Here is a 21,149-nt window from a genome sequence, read left to right on the forward strand (position 1 = left end):
AAAGGGGGTAGAAATCATACTTCAGTTATGAAAAGCTCTACTTCATAGAAAATCCTACAGTGTGGAAGCAGGCCATTTGACCAATACCAACCTTCCAAAGAGCGTCTCACCCAGACTGAATCCCCCAGTCCTTGCAATGTTGCATTTCCCACAGCCAGTCCACCAAACATGGACATCCCTGGACACTATGACACCCAACCTGCATCTGTTTGACTGTGGGAGAAAACTGGAGCACCGAGAGAAAGCCCACACAGTGGGGAGAATGTGCAAACTCTACACAGAAAATCACTCGAAAGGAAGAATTGAACCTCAGTCCCTTGTGCTGTGAGGTAGCATGCTAACCATTGAGTCGCTGCATTGCCCTCTTAAAACCTAGAGCAGTGTCAGCATTTCTGGGTGCCACTCTTTAGAAAGGATCTTGGTTTTAGAAGGAGTGTAGTATAGATTTATCACAGTGATATTTAAATTCAAAGACTTAACTTAACAGGAGTGATTTATGCAAACTAGGATTGTATTCCTTTGAACTTAAAATGTTGAGGGGTGATGTAATTGAAGTTTGCAAAATATAAAGTGGAATAAGTAAGATATACAATTATTTGTACTAGTTGGAAAGTTAAACACCAGGAATGATAGTCTAAATATTACAGCCAGGCCTTCAAAATTAAATTTAGAATGGTAGAAGTTTGGAACCCTCTTCCATAAAAGGCAATTGATACTGGATCAATTTTAAATTTTCAATCTAAGATTCATAGATTTACTCGAGAATATTAATGGATATGAAGCAGAGATGGGTAAATGGATTTCAGTCACAAATCAGCCTTGATATCATAGAACATAACATATCATAACAGAGCAGTACAGGCCCTTTGGCCCTCAATGTTTCACCGACCTGTCAAACCAATCTGAAGCCCATCTAACCTACCCTATTCCAATCTTGCCCATATGTCTATCCACTGCCAATTTAAATGCCCTTAAAGTTGGTGAGTTGACCACTGTTGCAGGCAGTGCGTTCCACATCCCTACTACTCTCCGAGTAAAGAAACTACCTCTGACATCTGTCCTCAATTTAAAGCTATGTCCCCTTGTGCTCGCCATCACCATCTGAGGAAAAAGGCTCTCACTGTGCACTCTATCTAACTCTCTGATCATCTTATATGTCTCATTGAATGGCAGAATGGTCTTAAACTACTAAATGGCCTACTTCAATCTCTCATTTGCCAAAAGGATCATCAGAATTCCAATTCTGATCACCATATCCAGTTTCTAACAAACTCACAATTGAAGCTATTTTTTGGTAAATATAAAGAATCCAGAAGAATTTGATCCTATTTGAAACCAGCATCCACATCAATCTTGATCTTTGTTATTCTGGTGTATGATGTGGGAGATCAGCACTAAGCTGCATTAAGAGCATTTTAGTTCACTTTAAACAGGAAAGTAGGTTTAGATTCTGTTTTCTCACCCTTGAACTTGAGTTTGATCCCGTCTGGACTGATGGGTCAACAAATTATTCTGTCTGTTGGCTGTAAGAGTCCAAGTATAATGGGTTTGTCCTGATCATAAATCAACTTATCATTCAATAAAAAGTGCAGTAAATCATTAGTCTCACCAAGGATGGCTGTTTTGGGCAATAGAACATAAAATAATACAGGCATAGAAGGAATTTGCATTTTGAACTTGAATTAAGGCAAAATTACAAAGGCAGCACTGAGAGACTATTTATATTGTGTCTACACCTGACCTACACGCATTTAGTATTGATAATAAAGAAAGAATTTGATTTTGACCACAGATATCTCTCAGTTTGTTAAGGACGAAAGAAAGAATTAAGCACATCAAAGTCAGCATGTCTGCAACAGAATGTTCAACAGGACAAACCAATAGTTAACTGTTGTTACAAATGTCACATGTTTGCACATGATCTTCTCTCTGGAAAATTTGTGATAGATGGACCCAGAAGCAGACAACTTGATGCCTAACAATACCCTAGGCTGCCTGTCAGACAGGTGTCCATTTTGGAAGTGGGTCCCAGTTAAATTGAAAATTTAGACTTTTTTGATGCCTTTTAAAGGCAGCCTGCACTGTTTAAAGGGGAAGTGCACTCTGGTTTCAGAGGGCAGGGAGCATTTGAGGAGTTTGAAATAGCTGAAGGAGCTATAGCTTGAGTTCCTCATGCTGCTTTGAAGAATCTCATCCAAGTGATGGGTGGAGGGGAAAAGGCAATGAGGGATGATAGCTCTCAATGAAAACCTGTCAAATGTGAAAATAGATGGCTGGGGAGTTTAGTGCCAGAAAATCATCTGCCAGGATATGTCTACGCCTCTGAAAACTGTGTAGCCCACCTCACCAGAATCCAACCTCTCAGCTTAACCAATTGCTACTGGCATTAGCAGTCTCACTATTCACAATACTACACCCTCTCCCCCAGCCCACTTCACTCTCCCACAATTACCCCAACACACTTGACTTCACCTCAGTTTTTCCTCCTTCCATAGTCTGCAGCCCCTGTCCTCATCATCCTGCAGCCCTTGCTGCTCCCTAGCCCTCACATCTTGCAGAACATCCGCATGATTCAACCATAAAAGGCACACACTCAACACAGATCACCAGACTGTCACCAACACACTCTTCTTCCCTGCAGGAGAATACTGCAGGGAACCTAAGACAACAAGCAAATTTCAAATTACTGTCAGCCAAATTAGGGCAGGATAAGAATTCACATTCCATTTAAATCTCTGCCTTGCTTCTATCAGGTGGAAGGAGTTAAAATTTACCCAGCATAGTTTGATTTGTATCCATTTCTTTAGAAGTATAATCAATTTTCCAACTAGCAAGAGTCGGTAGCCATTTAGTCTAGCTTCAGCACTGATGTAGATTTCTGTGGGAGTCCAAAATACAGGGTTGTTAAAGGCAGATGTTGTTGGAAGCAAGAGGCAGATTTCAGCTGACAAACTTGGCAGGACTATTTGTTTATTTACAATACATCTGATTGGCAGAACTACTCTTTCTGCTAGCAGTTTGTTTTTTAAAAAGTGAGCTATTTTCATTAAGACACCTCAATCATCCATGACAGTGCTGATATCAGGGAGGAAGGATCCATTGTAACTCGACAAGCTAATGTCAAACCAACTCGCTGAATATGGGAAAGGGGCCAACAGGTCTGCTGCAAATGCCAACATCTAACCCAAGTACAGAATTGTTATCTAAAACACATTTTATCAATAACTTTCCATTAAATGTTTTTGTTAAAAGTAGCTAGAATATGGAATCTCTGATTCCCTTACAAATCTTCAGCTTTACTTTTCTCACAATCAAAGGCAATGAGATGCTAAGGACTACTATCATCCAGTCCCATTCGTAAAAGACACACTAATGACAGATAGTCTAGCAAATACAGAGACGTGTGAAAAATCGAGTGGCACAAGGTTAATATAGAGAGTGAATTTAAAACGTTTTTGCAACCTTTCTGCATCCAAACAAACATACTGCCACCTGCAGGAATATATATTAATTACATGTGATGACTTCAAATAGGATAGCGATATGGAAATAATGCTAAAAATGTTATACTGCCATCTGGTGTGAAATAATTCCAACAACAATACCTAAACATCCTAAGTAGTGAATCGATATAACCTATAGGTTTGATGGGCTAAACGATATATTGATTAATGACAAAGAACTGCTTATGTTATATGGGGGACATTAGCAGGGTTACTAATTTATACTGAACAAGCCAAATTCCATTTTAATCAATGAGATTTGGGGACACAGTAAACTCTGTGAAAGAATCATGTTCTATAGGAACATTGGCAACAATCTATTTTCTAATATCACTCGATTCAGTAACATCTGTCAGGACAAAATGACTTAGTAGTATTTTATGGCCCATTATTTCCTGAACCATTGAAACTGCTTGCTTTCTTTTATCCAGACTTCCAGATTTTCAGAAGGCATTTGTAAAGGTGTCATATCAAAGGTTTTTGCAGAGAATAAAAGCCCATGGCAATGGGGGGGGAAGTACATTGGCTTGGATAGAAGATTGACTGGCTAAGAGGAAACAAAGAGGTCTTTTTCAGGTTGGCAGGATGGAATAACTCATTTTCCACTGGGAGCAGTTGCTGGGACCTCATTTGTTTAAATTTTATATAAATGGCTTGAATAAAGAGATAGAAGGTGTGGTAACCAAATTTGTTGATGACACATAGGTAGACAGGAAAGGAAGCTGTGAAGTGGACATAAGTTGGCTACAGAATGATATGGATAGGCTAAATGTGTGGGCAAACATGTGACAGATGTACTACAAGACAGGATAATTTGAAACTGTACAGTTGGAAGGAAGAACAAAAGAGCATATTACCTGAATCATAAGAAATTGCAGAGCTCTGGGGTAGGGAGGTTTGGGTCTCCTCATACATAAGTTGTGAAAGGTTATTACACAGATACAGCAAGTAATTAGAAAAGCCAACAGAATATTACAATGCATCTTGAGAGGAATTGACTACAAAGGATTGGGCAGGTACACTTTACTTTTACAGGGCACTGGAGCAGTGTGTAGAGAACTTATAACCTTATTTAAGGAATGATGTAAATGCATTGGAGGCAGATCAGGGAAGGTGTAATCAACTAATACATGGAATAAAGGTCTTGGCCTATGAGGAAAGGTTTGACTGGCTACGTTTGTATTAGTTTGAGTTTAGAAGAGCAAGAGGTTACTTAATTGAGGAGTATTTATGGGCTGGGTATGAAGAAAATTTTTCCTCTTATGGAAGAATCTAGAACAAGGTATCACAGTTTAAAAATCCAGGGTTGCACATTTAAAGCGATGACAAGGCTTTTTTAAAAAAAACTCTTAGAGAGTAGTGAGTCTTTGAAACTTTTTTTTAAGTGAAGATTGGGTGGAAGTAGAATCCTCAGTTTTTTTAAGACAGCAGTAAATAGATACTCGTTAAGCAAGGATGTGAAATGTTATTGAGATAGGATTGTGCAGTTGAGGTTATAATTAGATTAACCATGATCTTATTAAATGGTAGAGCAAGCTAAAGGGGTTGAATGGCTGACAGCTGCTCCTAATTTGTATGCTCATTATTGGTTTCTTGCAGAATTGTTAATCAATCTTTCCTCCACACGCTCAAGAGGAAATCTTTAGCAATGTATCTCACAATCCATATGACAGCAGATTACAGAAGCATTGAACGCTACCTTTCATACCATGAAACCTACAGACAGTGTGCTGTGACAAAATTCAATGACTTGATGAGGAAGGGTAACAAAATCTGTTCCATTCCTTTCTTGGATAGCTTGAACACCAAGCAATATCCTAGTGGTATTATTGTTGGACTGTTAATCCAGAGACTTGGGTAATGTCCAGGGAACTCAGGTTTGAATCCCATCACTCTAGATGCTGTAAATTAAATTCAACAAAAATCTGGAATTATGAGTCTAATGATGACCATGAATTGATTGTTTGAAAAACCCATCTGGTTCACTGGCATTCTTACCTGCTCTGGCCTACGTGTGACTGCAGACCCACAGCAATGTGGTTGACTCTTAACTGTCCTCTGGGCAATTAGGGATGGGCAATAAATGCTGGCCTCGCCAGTGATGCCCTCATCTCATGAATGAATTTAAAAAAACACACCGCTTAATCTCTAGCTATATGCAAATGTATACACATGTGTACAATCACCCTCCACTATAGATGAGGGTTTCAAGAACAACAATTTCTAATAATATGATTTCTTCCCACAGTGCAAAGATGTGCAGACTAGATAGATTGGCCATGCTATATTACCCATAATGATCAGAAATGTGTAGGTTATGTGGATTAGCCATGGGAAATGTGGAGTTACAGGGATAGGATATGGGGATGAGTCTGGGTGGGACGTTCTTTGGAGGGTCAGCGTGGACTTGTTGGGCTGAATGGCCTGTTTTCGCACTGTATGGATTCTATGATTCTATGGTATGATATTACATCTAATTTAATAAATTCCCTGGACATTACCCAAGTCTCTGGATTAACAGTGTTAACAAACAAATTTGACACTAAGTCATATATTTGAGAAAATGTCCAAACTCTTGGTTGGAGCTGGGTTCTAAGAAGCATCTCAAAAGAGGAAAAAGTAGAGAACCAACAATGTTTAGAAAGGAAGACCAGAGTTTAAGGATTTGACAGCTGGAGGCACGTCAGACAATGTTGAAGCAATGCTTATCTGGGATGCTTGTGCAGGTGGAGATCACAAAGATAGAGCACAGAAAAATTATCAAGAGATTTGAAAATAAGAATGAGACTTTAACTTCAAGTTACTGCTGAACTGGGAGCTAATTAAGGTCCATAGGCAGGGTATTATAAATGAGTAGGACTTTATGCGAATTTGAAACACTAGCCTCCAGGATGCTTTAAGTGCACACAAGATTGAACTAGAGATGCTGAGTTTATTTAGTATTAACAAAGGTATGAGTGAGGATTCCGGCAGTAGGTGGGCTGAGGTCAGGAAGACTCAGGCAATGTTACGAAGTTGGAAGTAGTTGATCTTTGCAAACATGTGAATATGATGACAGAAGATTACCTTAGGTTCAAGAGTCACAGGAGGGCCAACAGTATTAAAGGCTGCCAACAACTCAAGAAGGATGAGGTGTAACAGTTTACCTTTGTCACAGACACACAGAATGTCTTTTTTGATTTAGGAAGAACTTTTAGTTCTGTGGCACAGCTGAAAACATCAGTGTAAAGATTCAAACATGGAGTTTCAGGAAAGATGCATAGATATGGGATGATACAATGTATTCAGGGACATTGGAATTGAAAGGAGATTGGAAATGGAACAATACTTTGCAAGGATGAGAGGACAGGGTTTTATTTTGAGCAATAACTTATTGATGGCTAATATGATGAAGAGGGAGGCTAAATCCATGATTTTGACAAATGGACTTCCAGCGCTCCAAATAGGAATTATTGCATGCAGAGTATTTACAGCTCTTCATCCACTTTAGAAAGATAATACCAGCTGACCTGTTACAATCGTTGTCTAACATCCCTCCAATGCTATCTCCTGAAGCATTTAATCATTACCAGAGAAACATTGCAGAGTTTCCATTAAGAGTATCAGCATTTTCAATTCCTGAATTCCACCGTTCTTATCTTTAATGCAAAAAGTAAATTGCATATACAGACTTTTGTCTGTAACATTTGTTTAAATGAGCTGTAAAAATAGTGTCAACCCTGACTGAGCTGGTAGCACTCTCACCTCTCATGCAGAAGGTCATGGGTTTGACTCCCACTCTGGAAACCTAAACATTTAACTAAACAGAAAATTCCAGTCTCATGCTAAGGGGGTACTGCAATGTTAGAGTAACTGCATTTCAAAATCTCTTCATTGGCTGTGAGATGCTTTGGAATATCCTGAGGTCATGTTCATTACCTTGGAAATGCAGATTTTTTTCTTTCTTTCTCCTTCAAATTAACTGAACTTCCATAAAAAGTGTCAAAAAATAATGATGACAAACTTAAGTACTGTATCATTTCTATTTCTATGGTTAAAGCCATGTATTAAACAGGTGAATCAATTGCAAATTGCTGCTACACTTTTCTGAGCAGTTTCATACTCACACAACTCAGAAGTAACTTGCATTTTAGGCCATTAAAAACATAGGAAATAGCAGCAGAAGTAGAATTGTATGTGTTTCAGCATTCAATAAGAACACGTCTAAATTTCAACCTCTTTCCTGTTAAATTCCATTTACTTATATTTTTAAAAGTGTAATTATTTAATTTCTATTTATTTAATTATTATAGACTAATTGATAATCAAATGTTAAAATTGATTACCAAATGTGCATCTCATTGTGAAGTTTCAGTGGTGTCATAAGCCATAAGACGAAATAATGATTTGTTTCAGTAGACTATTCATCTGTACTTAACAACTAACATTGTCAATGCCCACTTGATGTACTCCCACAAAAGATCTTTGGTTATGACAGTGTGTGAACCATAAATTATAAATTATTCTTGAATGGCACTCCACCCCAATTCCTTGCTTATTTTCATTTCTTCATTTCAGCTCAAGAGCATTCAATCTTGATACAATTGAAGTATCACAACCCAGATTGGTTCTTGAATCGGAAGCTTTCCAAGCTTGTGTGAAGCTTTCTGTTGTTTTCGCCAAGCTGACATGGTATGATTTTTAGGATATGTTATATATTTACCCCACATAGCAGATAGACTTAGGGAGCAGTTTAATTTCATTTTAGATTTGTACTCAGAGCACCAATAGGTTCAGTCTATATAATTGATGTGAGTTGTTATCCTCCCTGAAGAATAAAGAGTAAAATAATCACAAAATAATCACTGCAGTTTGTGGAACTGGTAATTTGCTGTTGATTACGAGAAAATAAGATCATAATATAGTGGAATTAAGCTTTCAGTGTGTATTAGATCAGATTGTTGTCTTTCAACGACCACAATTAGAATGCTGAAAATGAAGTTTGGATTATTTTTACTTATGTTGGCAATAGCAAATGGTAGCAATACTCTCAATGAGAAACCTTATATACTGTTTTCAATATAATTTTATCTGGAAGTATGAATAACAGAGAAAAGCAGTAAAAAGAATTATTGGCTGAGAGCTTAAGCTGTCTAATAATAGCATCAATTTGTTTATAGTGCTTGCAGTTCAAGAGAAATGTTAAAATAAAGAGTCATGGAGGCATAACAGCATAGAAAGTGATGAGATAACCTATTGAGTTCATGCTGACAAATGGCAGAGCAAACAGGCAGGAGGCTGGTAGAACACAGCAAGCCAGGCAGCATCAGGAGGTGGAGAAGTCAACATTTCGGGGTGCAACCCTTCTTCAGGATCTCCTGATGCTGCCTGGCTTGATGTATTCTTCCAGCATCCTGCCTGTCAACTTGGATTCCAGCATCTGCAGGTTTTTTGTCTTTAATAGACAATTAAAAATAGATGCAGGACTAGGCTGTTCGGCCCTCTGAGCCAGAACCACCATTCATTACGATCATGGCTGATCATCCACAATCAGTATCTTGTTCCTGTCTTATCCCCATACCCCTTGATTCCACTATCTTTAAGAGCTCTATCCGTTTCTTTCTTGAAAGTATCCAGAGACTTGGCCTCTGCTGCCTTCTGGGGCAGAGCATTCCATATATCCACTACTCTCTGGGTGAAGAAGTTTCTCCTCAACTCTGTTCTAAATGTTCCCCCCCCCGCATGTTTAAATTGGTTCTGGACTCACCCATCAGCAGAAACATGCTTCCTGCCTCCAGAGTGTCTAATCCTTTAATAATCTTATAAGTCTCAATCCTCGTCCTTCTAAACTCAAGTGTATACAAGCCCAGCTGCTCCAATCTTTCAACATATGATAGTCCAGTCATTCCGGGGACTTACCAGCCTTCAGACCTAACAGTCTATCCAACACCATTTCCTGCCGAATATAAATTTTTAGTCTTAACCATTTTTTTTTCCTTTCACATACCTAAAAAAGCTTTTACTATCCTCCTTTATATTTTTGGCCAGTTTGCCTTCGTACCTCAATTTTTCTCCACGTATTGCCTTTTTAGTTATCCTCTGTTGCTCTTTAAAAGTTTCCCAGTCCTCCGGTTTCCAGCTCATCTTTGCTACGTTATACTTCTACTCTTTTATTTTCATACAGTCCTTAACTTTCCTCGTCAGCCACGGCCACCTCTGCCTCCCCTCAGAATCTTTCTTCCTCTTTGGAATGAACTGATCTAGCACCTATTGCATTATACCCAGAAATACCTGCCATTGTTGTTCCACTGCCATCCCTGCTAGGGTATTGAACCATTGAGCTTTGGCCAGCTCCTCCCTCATAGCTCCATAATTCACTTTGTTCAAGTGCAATATTGACACTCACGATTCTCCCTTCTCCCTCTCAAATTGCAGATTAAAACCTATCATATTATGGTCACTACCTCATTATAGCTCCTTTACTTCGAAATCCCTGATCAAATCCGGTTTGTCGCACAACACCAGATCCAGAATTGCCTTCTTCCTGGTAGGCTCCAGTAGAAGCTGTTCTAAGAATCCATCTCGGAGGCACTCCACAAACTCCCTTTCTTGGAGTCCAGTACCACCCTGATGGTCTACCTGCATGGTGAAATCCTCCATAACAACTATAGTAATACCTTCGCGACAGGCCAATTTCAACTCCTTATTGAACTTACACCCAACATCCAGACTACTGTTTGGGGGCCTGTAGATAACTCCCATTAGGGTCTTCCTACCCTTAGAATTTCTCAGCTCTATCCATACTGACTCTACATCTCATAATTCTGTGTCCCCCCTCGCAAGGGACTGAATATCATTCCTCACTAACAGGGCTACCCCATCCCCTCTGCCCATCAGTCTGTCCTTTCGATAGTATGTATAGCCTTGAGTATTCATTTTCCAGGCCTGTCCACTTGAAGCCACGTCCCAGTTATCCCCACAACATCGTACCTGCCAATTTCCAACTGAGCATCAAGCTCATCCATCTTATTTCTTCTGCTTCATGCATTCATATATAATATTCTTAATTTGTTACTCCCCTCTCCCTCCTTATCAATCCCTATTTCACTTGACCATACTGTATGATCCCTTCTAGAGTTTTCTGCTCCGTTGATTCTGTTGTCTTTCTTAACTTTGCTTATTCTCATTTTCCCTTTAACTTCCTTCTAGAATTTCCAGTTTGTCCCCTTTCCCCCACTACTTAGTTTAAACACCCCTGTGATGCAGTGGCAAACCTGCCTGCCAGAATGCTGATTCCCCCACCTATTAAGGTGAACCCGTCCCTCTTGTATCATTTATCCTTACAGCAAAACATACCATAGTGATCCAAGAATTTAAATCCTTGCTTCCTGCATCAGTTCCTCTGCCACACATTCAAATCCCTATTCCTGCCCTCTGCAGTCCAAGGAACTGAAAGCAAACCGGAAATAACCACCCTGGAAGTCCTGCTTTCCAGCCTTCTTCCGAGTTCTCTAAAGTCTCGCTGTAGAATATCCCTCCTCTTCTTCCCGACGTCATTTGTGCCGACATGCACCACCACCTCTGGCTCTTCATCTTCACCCTTGAGGATTCTCTGCACTCTGTCGGTGATGTCCTGGATCCTAGCACCAGGTAGGCAACACACTATCCTCAAATACGGCCTGTTGCCGCAGAAACCTCTTTCAGTCCCTCTCACTATTAAGTCCCCTATTACAACGGGTCTGCATGATGTCTGACTCCTCAGCTCTGCCTACACGCCAATTTTCAATTGGCAGACTTGTCCGCCTCTCGGACTGGCAGTGTCGTCTGTATCAACAGTTTCCAAGAGTTTCAACCTGTTCTCGAGGGGTACTTCTCCCAGGGTCTCTTGGACTTGAATCATCTCTTCCTTCCTCATTGTCATCTCCCTTCTCTCTTCTGGTATGCACAGTGTAATGACCTTGCTGAAGGTCCTGTCCAGAAAATTCTCGTTCTCTTGGATAGCACTCACTAACCTTCCCAACAGCCTCTGTGCTCCGACCTCACTTCCGCCCAGCTCCCAAGGCTCTCTGCCGCAAAATACTACACAGCAATCCAGTCAGTCCCATTAAACTGCTGTATCCCTTTTACCTGCAAGTTTATTCCCCTCGACAATCTCACTGAATTTTGTTTAGAAACCACTGAATGTTTCAGCTTTCCCCGTTAATTCCAAATCTTTCAAATAATAAGGTTTGAGGTTGGATGAAGTGTAAAAATATTAACAATCTCAAAACAAATCCCAACACACTTTTCTCTGAACCAGTCAGACTCAAGGTTGGGATACAGACAGACTCTAACCTCACACCTTTAATGCATTGTCTGGGCTGAGATGTCACCTTTTATTTTGAGACCTTAAATTATCTCAGGAATATGACTTGAAAGAAATTCTGGGATTTACATATTAATGAATCAAAACCTGCAACCCATTCTAAGTGATTAAAGACTTAACAGCAATCTAGGTTTGTTCAGTACCTTGCATCAGTTGTTTGACACTTTGATCTTTTACTGTAAATTCTGTGTCCAATGATCCTGTCCCATTAGCTACCTGATGAAGGAGCAGTGTTCTGAAAGTTGTACTTCCAAATGAACCTGTTGGACTATAACCTGGTATTAGTGTGATTTTTCACTTTGCAAGTCTAACACTGGGAAACTCACACAAGGAGAAGCAAGGATATGGTTGGAGAAGAGTTATCTAAGAGCATTGTTTTTTTTTCAGGACGAGCAGGATTTTTCTCTTGCAAGTCAACAAACTCAGAAAATATGTAGGTATACACTCTGTCAAGCATTAACACTTTTGTTTGAAACAAACATTCCTGTTTTATTCCCAAATCTGCAGTACTGGAAACTCATGATTGTTAATGAAAGTTTTTATTTTAGTCTCTGAAAATCCAACAATGAATGTGTGGTAATATTCTCAAGGTATTTCCTAGTGCCCTCCTCTATTAACAGATGAAGTTGAATGGACAGAGTATCTGCTGAACGTTCAACAATGGAGCAGGAGAGACCTGCAGCTTAATACATTTAAATTAGAATCAGAATATATTGTGTAATTTTTTTTGTCTGTTAAGTGAACAATATTACAAATCACTGCATGGAACCTCACCAGGTCAACTACCAACCATCTGGTTTAGAATATAGCATATTGCATGAAATTGTCTTGAAGAAGGGAAGTAGGTAAGTTAGAAAATTAAAAATGAAAAATAAAACTCGAAAAATTGCATTTCCTTGGGGTTTCTCCTGTTTTGCTGCCATAATGTTAATGGAAGTTTATTGGAAAGTTTTTTGCTGACGTTATGGAGGCATTGCATGAACAGCATTGAGGAACTGTATCCTTTCACAGGGCAATCTTTGATCTTCTCAGCTACTTTCATTTGCCAAATAAGCATTGTTATCAACTGTTCAATTTCCCTCAAATTCTATTTTTTTTTGCTGAAAGTCTGAAATATTATATTGATGCAGTGTGTCCAATTGATGCTCAGACCTTACCTGCATATACATTAATTATTACGCTTACGCAGCTTTCTATTCCATTTGATGCTGTGAAAGTTCGAGTGTATTTTCCTGTATCATTAAGCTGAATAGATAGAAGTCGTAAAAAAAAGCCATCATCTTCAATATTCACTTTGTGTTCAAATGTACGAAAGATAGTTTCAGAAGTCGGTCCTTTGCTTTTGACATAAGAAGAAATGCGACGGTTCTCTGAGTGTGAAGAAAATGTCCATTCAACTGAACACATTTCACAATCTGTGTAGTTTGGATTCAGCAAGATGCTTTCTCCAAGAGTTGCATTTCTGCTTGATTCGTCCAGACATGCAAGAACGGTAAGTAAACCTGGATTGAATATAACAGCAATGGTTACATATCACTAATTGCAAAATGTGCAAAATTAAAACACTTCCAGTTCTTTAATTCTTGTTGATGGACAGTGCTCAATATCCATAACTTGCAATACACTGCCTATCTCAAAGAGATCATGGGAGGTAGGTAGATTGGGAAATCTCCATTTAAGTGCAGTATTCAATATTCTTCTGAGTTTTGCATTAGCTGCTTGGCAGGGTGAACTACATTTAATCTATGCATTATTTGATATGGAAACTGTGAATGATTTAAAGTTTTAACTATTAACAAAGCATAAGTTTTGTTTTCCATCTCTCTGAAGGACAATCTTTACATCTGACACTTCAGTGATAAGACATTTAAAAATTAATTTATTAGCTGTGTTTGAAATCAACTTGACAAAAAGGAGCAAAGGTATTGGGAATATAATTTTACATTGATAATTGATACTACTTAAAACAGCAGATAGTAGATTGGCCAGGGGTGATGCAGTCCATCTGATTATTCTGCACTATTGCAACAGATATTCTATTGAGGCACTGTCCACTCTTTCGGGTGGAATTAAAATATCCTGTGGCATACTTGTATAGAACAATAAGAACGTTCTCCTCACTTTCCTCAGCCATCAGCACAACTAAAACCAGATAATGGGTCTTTTCGCCAATGTAGTTTGTAGTAACTTGTGGTGAATATTGTGTTTTCTGTGTTTGCTCCTCATCTCTTAAATAGTCCTTCAAGAAAAAGGATGACTTGTTTCTATTGCATTTCAATGGGCTTTGAGAAGTCTGATAAATCCAGAATGTGAGAAGTTGCTTTTGCCACATGGGGGGCAAATGGTGTTGTGTAATGTCTCACAATTATTATATCAGTATACATTTAAGACACATGCTCATGATACCACCATTTTTATCATGGCATGTGACCTGAGGGTCATATCTCATACTCCATTTTACCTTAGGATCAAGAAAGCATGACATACTACAAAAAGCATACTCCTTTATTTTGATCTAATAATTTAATTTTAGCCCAGAAACTAAATATGCCTGTTAATGTAATGTTTGTAATAATAGTTAGTTGTGATATATGTTTTGTGAAGTGTCAATACAAAGATATCCATTCCCAATATCTTATATCACCAGAGGTGGTATAAGCTTTGTTGCATCTGCTAATACATCCTACTGAAGGTAAATTCAAATCATCAGTGACCATCTAGAATAAAGAACCCAAAAAGCAGATATCTGGGAAACAAATTGAAATCCTTTGGAGCAACAACTTTGTCCATCAAAGAATTTATAACATCAGTACCATCATTTCTATGAGAATAGTCAGGTGCTGGTCTGTTGATAGAGCATTCAGGTAATTAATTTATGATTTAAATGCTAAAGGCTGAAATTGAACTGCAGTGAAAACTAAAGTCTAAAGACTTGTAATAAAACACTTAAAACATCTCATTATTAAAGAAGAAATTGGCACTGATCTGATTTTTCTACAAAAAATAACATTTAAGTGATCCTGGAAAAAGAGCTCTCAAGTGATTCCAGAAAAGAATCTAACTTGAAAACACTTAACATTATGAGCAATTACCTGTTTCCAGACCATGGTCAGTCTGTCACTTTCTTTTCCAACTCTGCGCAAATCTTTAATGGCACAAATGCTATCTCAGTCAGAAACATGTTATTACAGCTTGCATTTTGTAAACGGTGATTCTGCAATTCGTTAATTGATGCAACAGGTAGAAAATGTTAGGAAGCAGGAGCAAAAGATCCAGAAAATATCTGGAAGGAATTCAAAGACTAGCTGAAAGTAAAAATTAATATGAGGGCTAACAAACTCCAACTAATCTCAGACAGACAGAAACTCCAAGAGTCTGTTAACTAATTTATCAACAGTGCATATGTGTGATTTTTCCAAAAATGAACTGTCCGAGAGGGTCCTTAAATCAGTCATCACCTCCAATCACGTTATCTTTTCCCATAATATGAATATTAAATTGTTCCAACAAAAGGCTCCATGTGAATAGTCTCACATTCTTCCTGTAAACCTTTCAGTGAAGGCTAGTGGATTGTAGTCAGTTTAAATTAGCATTTCCTTGTTCACATGTCAGATTTAGATTTCAAAGTTCTGAAGAGCTAACAATAATCATAAAACCTCTTTGCCCATCATACAGTATTTCTTCTGGTAGTGGTTTAATTTCTTAGAGAGTTACTCAACTGACTTCACAAACACCTAACTGATCACCCTGTCACAAAATCGCACCTACGCCCAAATCACTAGCACTAATTGCCACTTTGAAAAGTCTGGAAAAATCATGGATGACCTACACTTTTTTTTTGATTACCTTCACCTTCTCAAATGCTGCTTGGCATTCTACTGACTCGAGGAGAAAGTGAGGACTGCAGATGCTGGAGATCAGAGCTGAAAATGTGTTGCTGGAAAAGCGCAGCAGGTCAGGCGGCATTCAAGGAACAGGAGAATCGACGTTTCGGGCATAAGCCCTTCTTCAGGAATCACACATTCTGCTGACTCGACCAATTTTGCTTGTTTCTTTTACAAAATTGATAAAAGCACAGTTTTCATACTGAAATTACACACACATTTCAAAGAAAATACATCAATTTCTTCCAGCCTTATGACTCCTTATTTAGTTTTAAAAACAAGAAGGTTAGTAAGTTTGCAGATGACACCAAAATTGGAGGTGTAGGGTCAACGAAGAAGGTTATCTCAAAATACAATGGCGTCTTGATCAGATGGGCCAATGGGCTGAGGAGTGGCAGATGAAGTTTAATTTAGATAAATGTGAGGTGCTGCATTTTGGAAAGGTAAGTCAGAGCAGGACTTAGACACTTAATGGTAAGGTCCTAAGGAGTGTTGCTGAACAAAGAGACCTTGGAGTGCAGGTTCATAGTTTCTTGAAAATGGAGTCTCAGGTAGATAGGATAGTGAACAAGGCGTTTGGTATGCTTTTCTTTCAGAGCATTGAGTACAGGAGTTGGGAGGTCATGTTGCAGCTGTACAGGACATTGGTGAGACCACTTTTGGAATATTGTGTGCAATTCTGATCTCCTTCCTATAGGAAGAATGTTGTGAAAAGATTTATAAGAATGTTGCCAAGGTTGGAGGGTTTGAGCTACAGGGAGAGGCTGAATAGGCTGGGGCTGCTTTCCCTGGAGCATTGAAGGCTGAGGGGTGACCTTGTAGAGGTTAAAAGATCATGAGAGGCATGGATAGGATAAATAGACAAGGTCTTTTCCCTGGGGTGGGGGAGTCCAGACCTAGAGGGCATAGGTTTAGGGTGAGAGGGGAAAGACATAAAAGGGACCTAAGGAGCAAATTTTTCATGCAAAGGGTGGGGCATTTATGCCATTAAAGATTTGTGCCAAGTTGGAAAAGGAAGTGATGATGCATAGAATGAGTTGCCAGGGAAGTGGTGGAGGCTGGTACAATTACAACATTTAACAGATAGCTGAATGGGTACAGGAATAGGAAGGGTTTGTGAGGATATGGGCCAAGTGCTGACAAATGGGAATAGATTAATTTAGGATATCTGGTCGGCATGAGCGATTGGACCGAAGGGTCTGTTTCCGTGCTATACATCTCTATGACTATGATTATGACTTCACATTTTTTGTCATCAATGACGCTTATCCAATCACATGTCCAACTAAGCCACTCTTGCTTTTGCAAATCCACCTTTGGCTACATTTTTCACTAAACCATCCAACTGTAATTGTTTAAATAGGCCTTTACCTATTTGACCTATTTGACCTCCTCCATGACTTTTGTTTCCCCGGCCCCCATCCCCTCATCTCTACCATGGATATCCAGTACCTGTACACATCTATCCACCATGGTGAAGGCCTCCAAGCCCTCCTCTTTTCCTCTTCCACCGAATCAACCACTACCCCTCCACCGACAGACTCATTTTATTGACAGAACTGGTCCTCACCCTCAACAGCTTCTCCTTTGAATCCTCCCACTTCCTTCAGAACAAAGGGGTATCCATGGGCATCATGGATCTTTTGGGGCCTTAGATGGAAGTGGGGGGAGAGGTGTGGGTGCAGCCATATGCTTGCCTCTTCATAGGATATGTGGAACAGTTCATCTTCCGTAGTTACACTGGCAACATTCCCCAAATTTTCCTTTGCTACATTGATGACTGCAACTGCGCTACCTTGCGCTTCCACGATGAGATTGAACAGTTCATCAACTTCACAAACACCTTCCAATCTGACCTCAAGTTCATCTGCACCATCTTGGACAAGTGCCTCCCCTTCCTGGACCTCTCTGTCTCCATCTCCAGAGACCAACTCAACACGAACATCGACTTCAAGCCGACAGCTACCTGGACTACACCTCCTCTCACTTCCCTCCCCCCCCCATAAAAAAGCCATCCCTCTGCTCCCAGGAGGAACAATTCCACTCCATGACATCCCAGATGGCCTCCTACTTCAAGGACTGCAATTTCCCCTCCCACGCGGTTAACAATGCCTACCAGCACATCTCCTCCACTTCCCACACTTCTGCCCTTAAATCCCAACTCTCCAACCGCAACATGGATAGAACTCCCTGGCCCTCAACTTCTACCCCACCAATCTCCAGATATAGCGCATTATCCTCCACCGTTTCCACTACCTAAAATCAGAACCCACTACCAGAAAAGTATTCCCTCCCCACCGCTATCAGCATTCCGCAGAGACCATTCCCTCTGTGACTCCCTCGTTAGGCTCACACCACCCACCAACCTTCCACTCCCAGCACCTTACTCAGCCACCACAATTGGTGTAAAGCCTACACCCACACCTCCCCCCTCACCTCCGTCTAAGGCCCCAAAGGATCCTTCCATAACCAACAGAGATTTTCCTGCACATCCAAACACCTCATTTACTATGTATGTTGCTCTCAGTGTGGTCTCCTCTACATTGGAGAGACAGGATGCCAACTGACAGAACATTTCAGGGAACATCTCTGGGTCACATGCGCCAAACAACCTCACTGCCATGTGGCTGACCACTTCAACCTCCCCCTCCCACTGCCCCAAGGACTTGCAAGTTCTGGGCCTCCTCCACCAGTAAATCCAACTCACCCGACGCCTTGAGGAAGAATACCTCATCTTCTGCCTAGGGAACCCTCCCAACCTCATGGCATCACATCAAATTCACCAGTTTCCTCATCTCCCCTCCCCTCACCTCATCCCAGATTCACCCTTCCAACTCGCCACCGCTCCCTTGACCTGTCCTGCCTGTCCATCTTCCTTCCCACCTATCCGCTCCACCTTCTGCTCTAACCTATCACCTTCATCCCCCCACCTGCATCTACCTATTGCCTTCCCAACTACCATTCCCCAGCCTACCCCCACCCTCCTATTTAATTCTCAGTCTGCTTCCCCACTCTCCCAACCCAACATTCCTGATGAAGAGCTTATGCCCAAAACATTGACCCTCCTGCTCCTCGGATGCTGCCTGACCTGCTTTGCTTTTCCAGCACCACACTCTTCAACTCTGATCTCCAGCATCTGCAGTCCTCACTTTCTTCTATGCCTTTGACTTGTTTTACATGCTCTTCGCACTTGCTACTATAGCCTATAACATCATCTGAAGGCACTAAACAGTTACAAACACTAGTTATGACATGTTTCATACACCTGTGGAATGTAGCTGGAACGTTCTTTAACCCGAGTGGCATCACCCGACATTGATATAATCCATTTGGTGTAACAACATGGAAATGTCTTTAACACTTGCCAGTGCCCCTTCAACAGATCAATCTTGGAAAGAAATGAGGCATTGCCAACACTATCAATACAATCTTCCAATCATGAAACCAGGTACAAATCTATTTTGGTGATCACATTCCCCTTTCAAGTATCTATACAAAGTCTACTTGATCCATTAGTTTTAGGAACTAACACTTTTGGTGAATCTCAACTTTGACCAAGTTCTATCAAGTGGTTCTCACACATACTGAATTTCAGTTTCTACCTGAGGTTGTTCAAGCATCAAGGGTATTGTTTAATCAGTCTTGACACTCCTGCATCTACATTATGCCTAACTTATGTAATACATCTGGATGTATTTGCTTCGATTAACTTAAATTTTCTCAGTGTTCTTACAACATCCTGCATTGTCTTTTCTCTAAATATGGGAATACAGTATCTAACTCTCCCAGTATTTCCATGTTATCAGGTTGAATTCTAAGAGGTTCACTTTGAGAATTGTCTCCTTTACCTTCTACATCATTGTCATTATCTTCATCATCTTCTCTTACACTTACATCCAGCATACTTGCTCCTCTTTATTGTCCTCTCTACAATAATACCACTTTCATGCATTTATGTGACAAAAATTGATTCTTCTTCCTACTGATTGGGAATATTTATTAGATAAGTCACTTTATGAACGCATCTAACCACTTTATATGGACTTTTGAATTTCGCTTTCGTAGATTCACCTTGGAAAGGCAACCGTACTAATACTTCATCTCCCACCTGAAACTTCCTAAGATTTAGTTATCTATTTTTTCATTTTTGCATGTGAAACTTACAAAATGTTCCTGTGCTACCCTATATGCTTTTCTGAGTCTTTCTGGAGACATTGACACATAATCCAACGTTGAGGATTCAACTTTGTCATTCAAGAACTTCTTAATCCAGTTAAACAGATTATTAATAAATAATAAAGAATTATTATTTATTAAAAGTAATTTGACTATCACTAAAAGTAAGCAAATTGAAACTATTGACATACAATATGACGAATGAAGACTTTAAATCTCTTGGCCATAAACCATTTAAAATGGTTAAATCCACTAGAATTATTTGGATAATCTCTGATTGCAAATAATAAAAATGTAATTCTTTATCCCAGTCCTGTGGATACTCGTGATTGTATGTTTTACTTGTGGTTTTGAGGGTCTGATGATTGTTCTCCAAAGCTTTGTGGATGATACATGCTTAGTTTCAATTGTTTTATTCCTAAACTGTTAATTATTTCCTGGAATTTTTCAACATGAAATTAGAACCCTGATCAAACTGAATCTCAGCTGGTCGTCCACAATGGGTTAACAGAAACTGTGTTAACTTTTCCATTACTACCCTGCCTGAAAGAAATAATTTTTGGGAATCGAGTTGACATAGCCACAATTGTGAGGATGTACAGATGCTTTTCTCTATTTTTCAGTAATCTGTACTTTCTACATTCTTTCCTTATACTCAAGCTGCTTTAACTGTAACTGAATATCATTCATTTCTGGCTTGAAGTAATTGGCCATTTCTGTATTTACTGTCAACCCAAGTGCCATGCTTCTATCTCAATTATTTCTGCCTTCCTAGCTCTGTCAAGCAATGTTGCCTTCAGTTTATCTACCAAGTCAATCAATCTTGGTTTCAAAATTGCCTTTCAGACTGACAGTGATTAGTCTGCCATCGGCAGGAAATCTTTTGCTGTTTCCAGTGCCATATCTCGAGCACAGTAACAAAACCTGATGTTTTCCTTCACCTGTAATATTTACTAATATGACACCCAAATGCCCTTTGCCTCTGTTTCTAATCCAATCAAATCTCAGATGAGCCCCCAAACTTCATAATGACCCACTGGGATGATACATCGTAAATCGAGCCCTGCTTTCCCAGGGTTGTACAAAATGTTAAAGATTTTTTTAAAAATATGCACAGAACCCCTTGGCTTTCTGACCAAGGTTGGTTGAAAGCATGAACCAAGTTTGTGTACTGAACAAGAATTATTATTTATTAAAAGTAATTTGACTATCACTAAAAGTAAGCAAATTGAAACTATTGAC

The 21,149-nt window shown here is 39.6% G+C and overlaps 1 protein-coding gene across 1 annotated transcript in view; it reads right to left on the reverse strand.

Annotated features, from left to right (window-relative positions):
• The window catches only part of LOC122555098, an 85,787-nt gene that overhangs the window by 50,998 nt on the left and 13,640 nt on the right, over nucleotides 1-21,149 (reverse strand). Inside the window, exon 2 of the mRNA XM_043700777.1 lies at nucleotides 13,005-13,349. Coding sequence (XP_043556712.1) covers nucleotides 13,005-13,349 — 345 coding nt within the window. The remainder of the gene's footprint in view (nucleotides 1-13,004; nucleotides 13,350-21,149) is intronic.

Source organism: Chiloscyllium plagiosum, chromosome 12 (assembly GCF_004010195.1).
Source record: "Chiloscyllium plagiosum isolate BGI_BamShark_2017 chromosome 12, ASM401019v2, whole genome shotgun sequence".
Classification (NCBI taxonomy): domain Eukaryota; kingdom Metazoa; phylum Chordata; class Chondrichthyes; order Orectolobiformes; family Hemiscylliidae; genus Chiloscyllium; species Chiloscyllium plagiosum.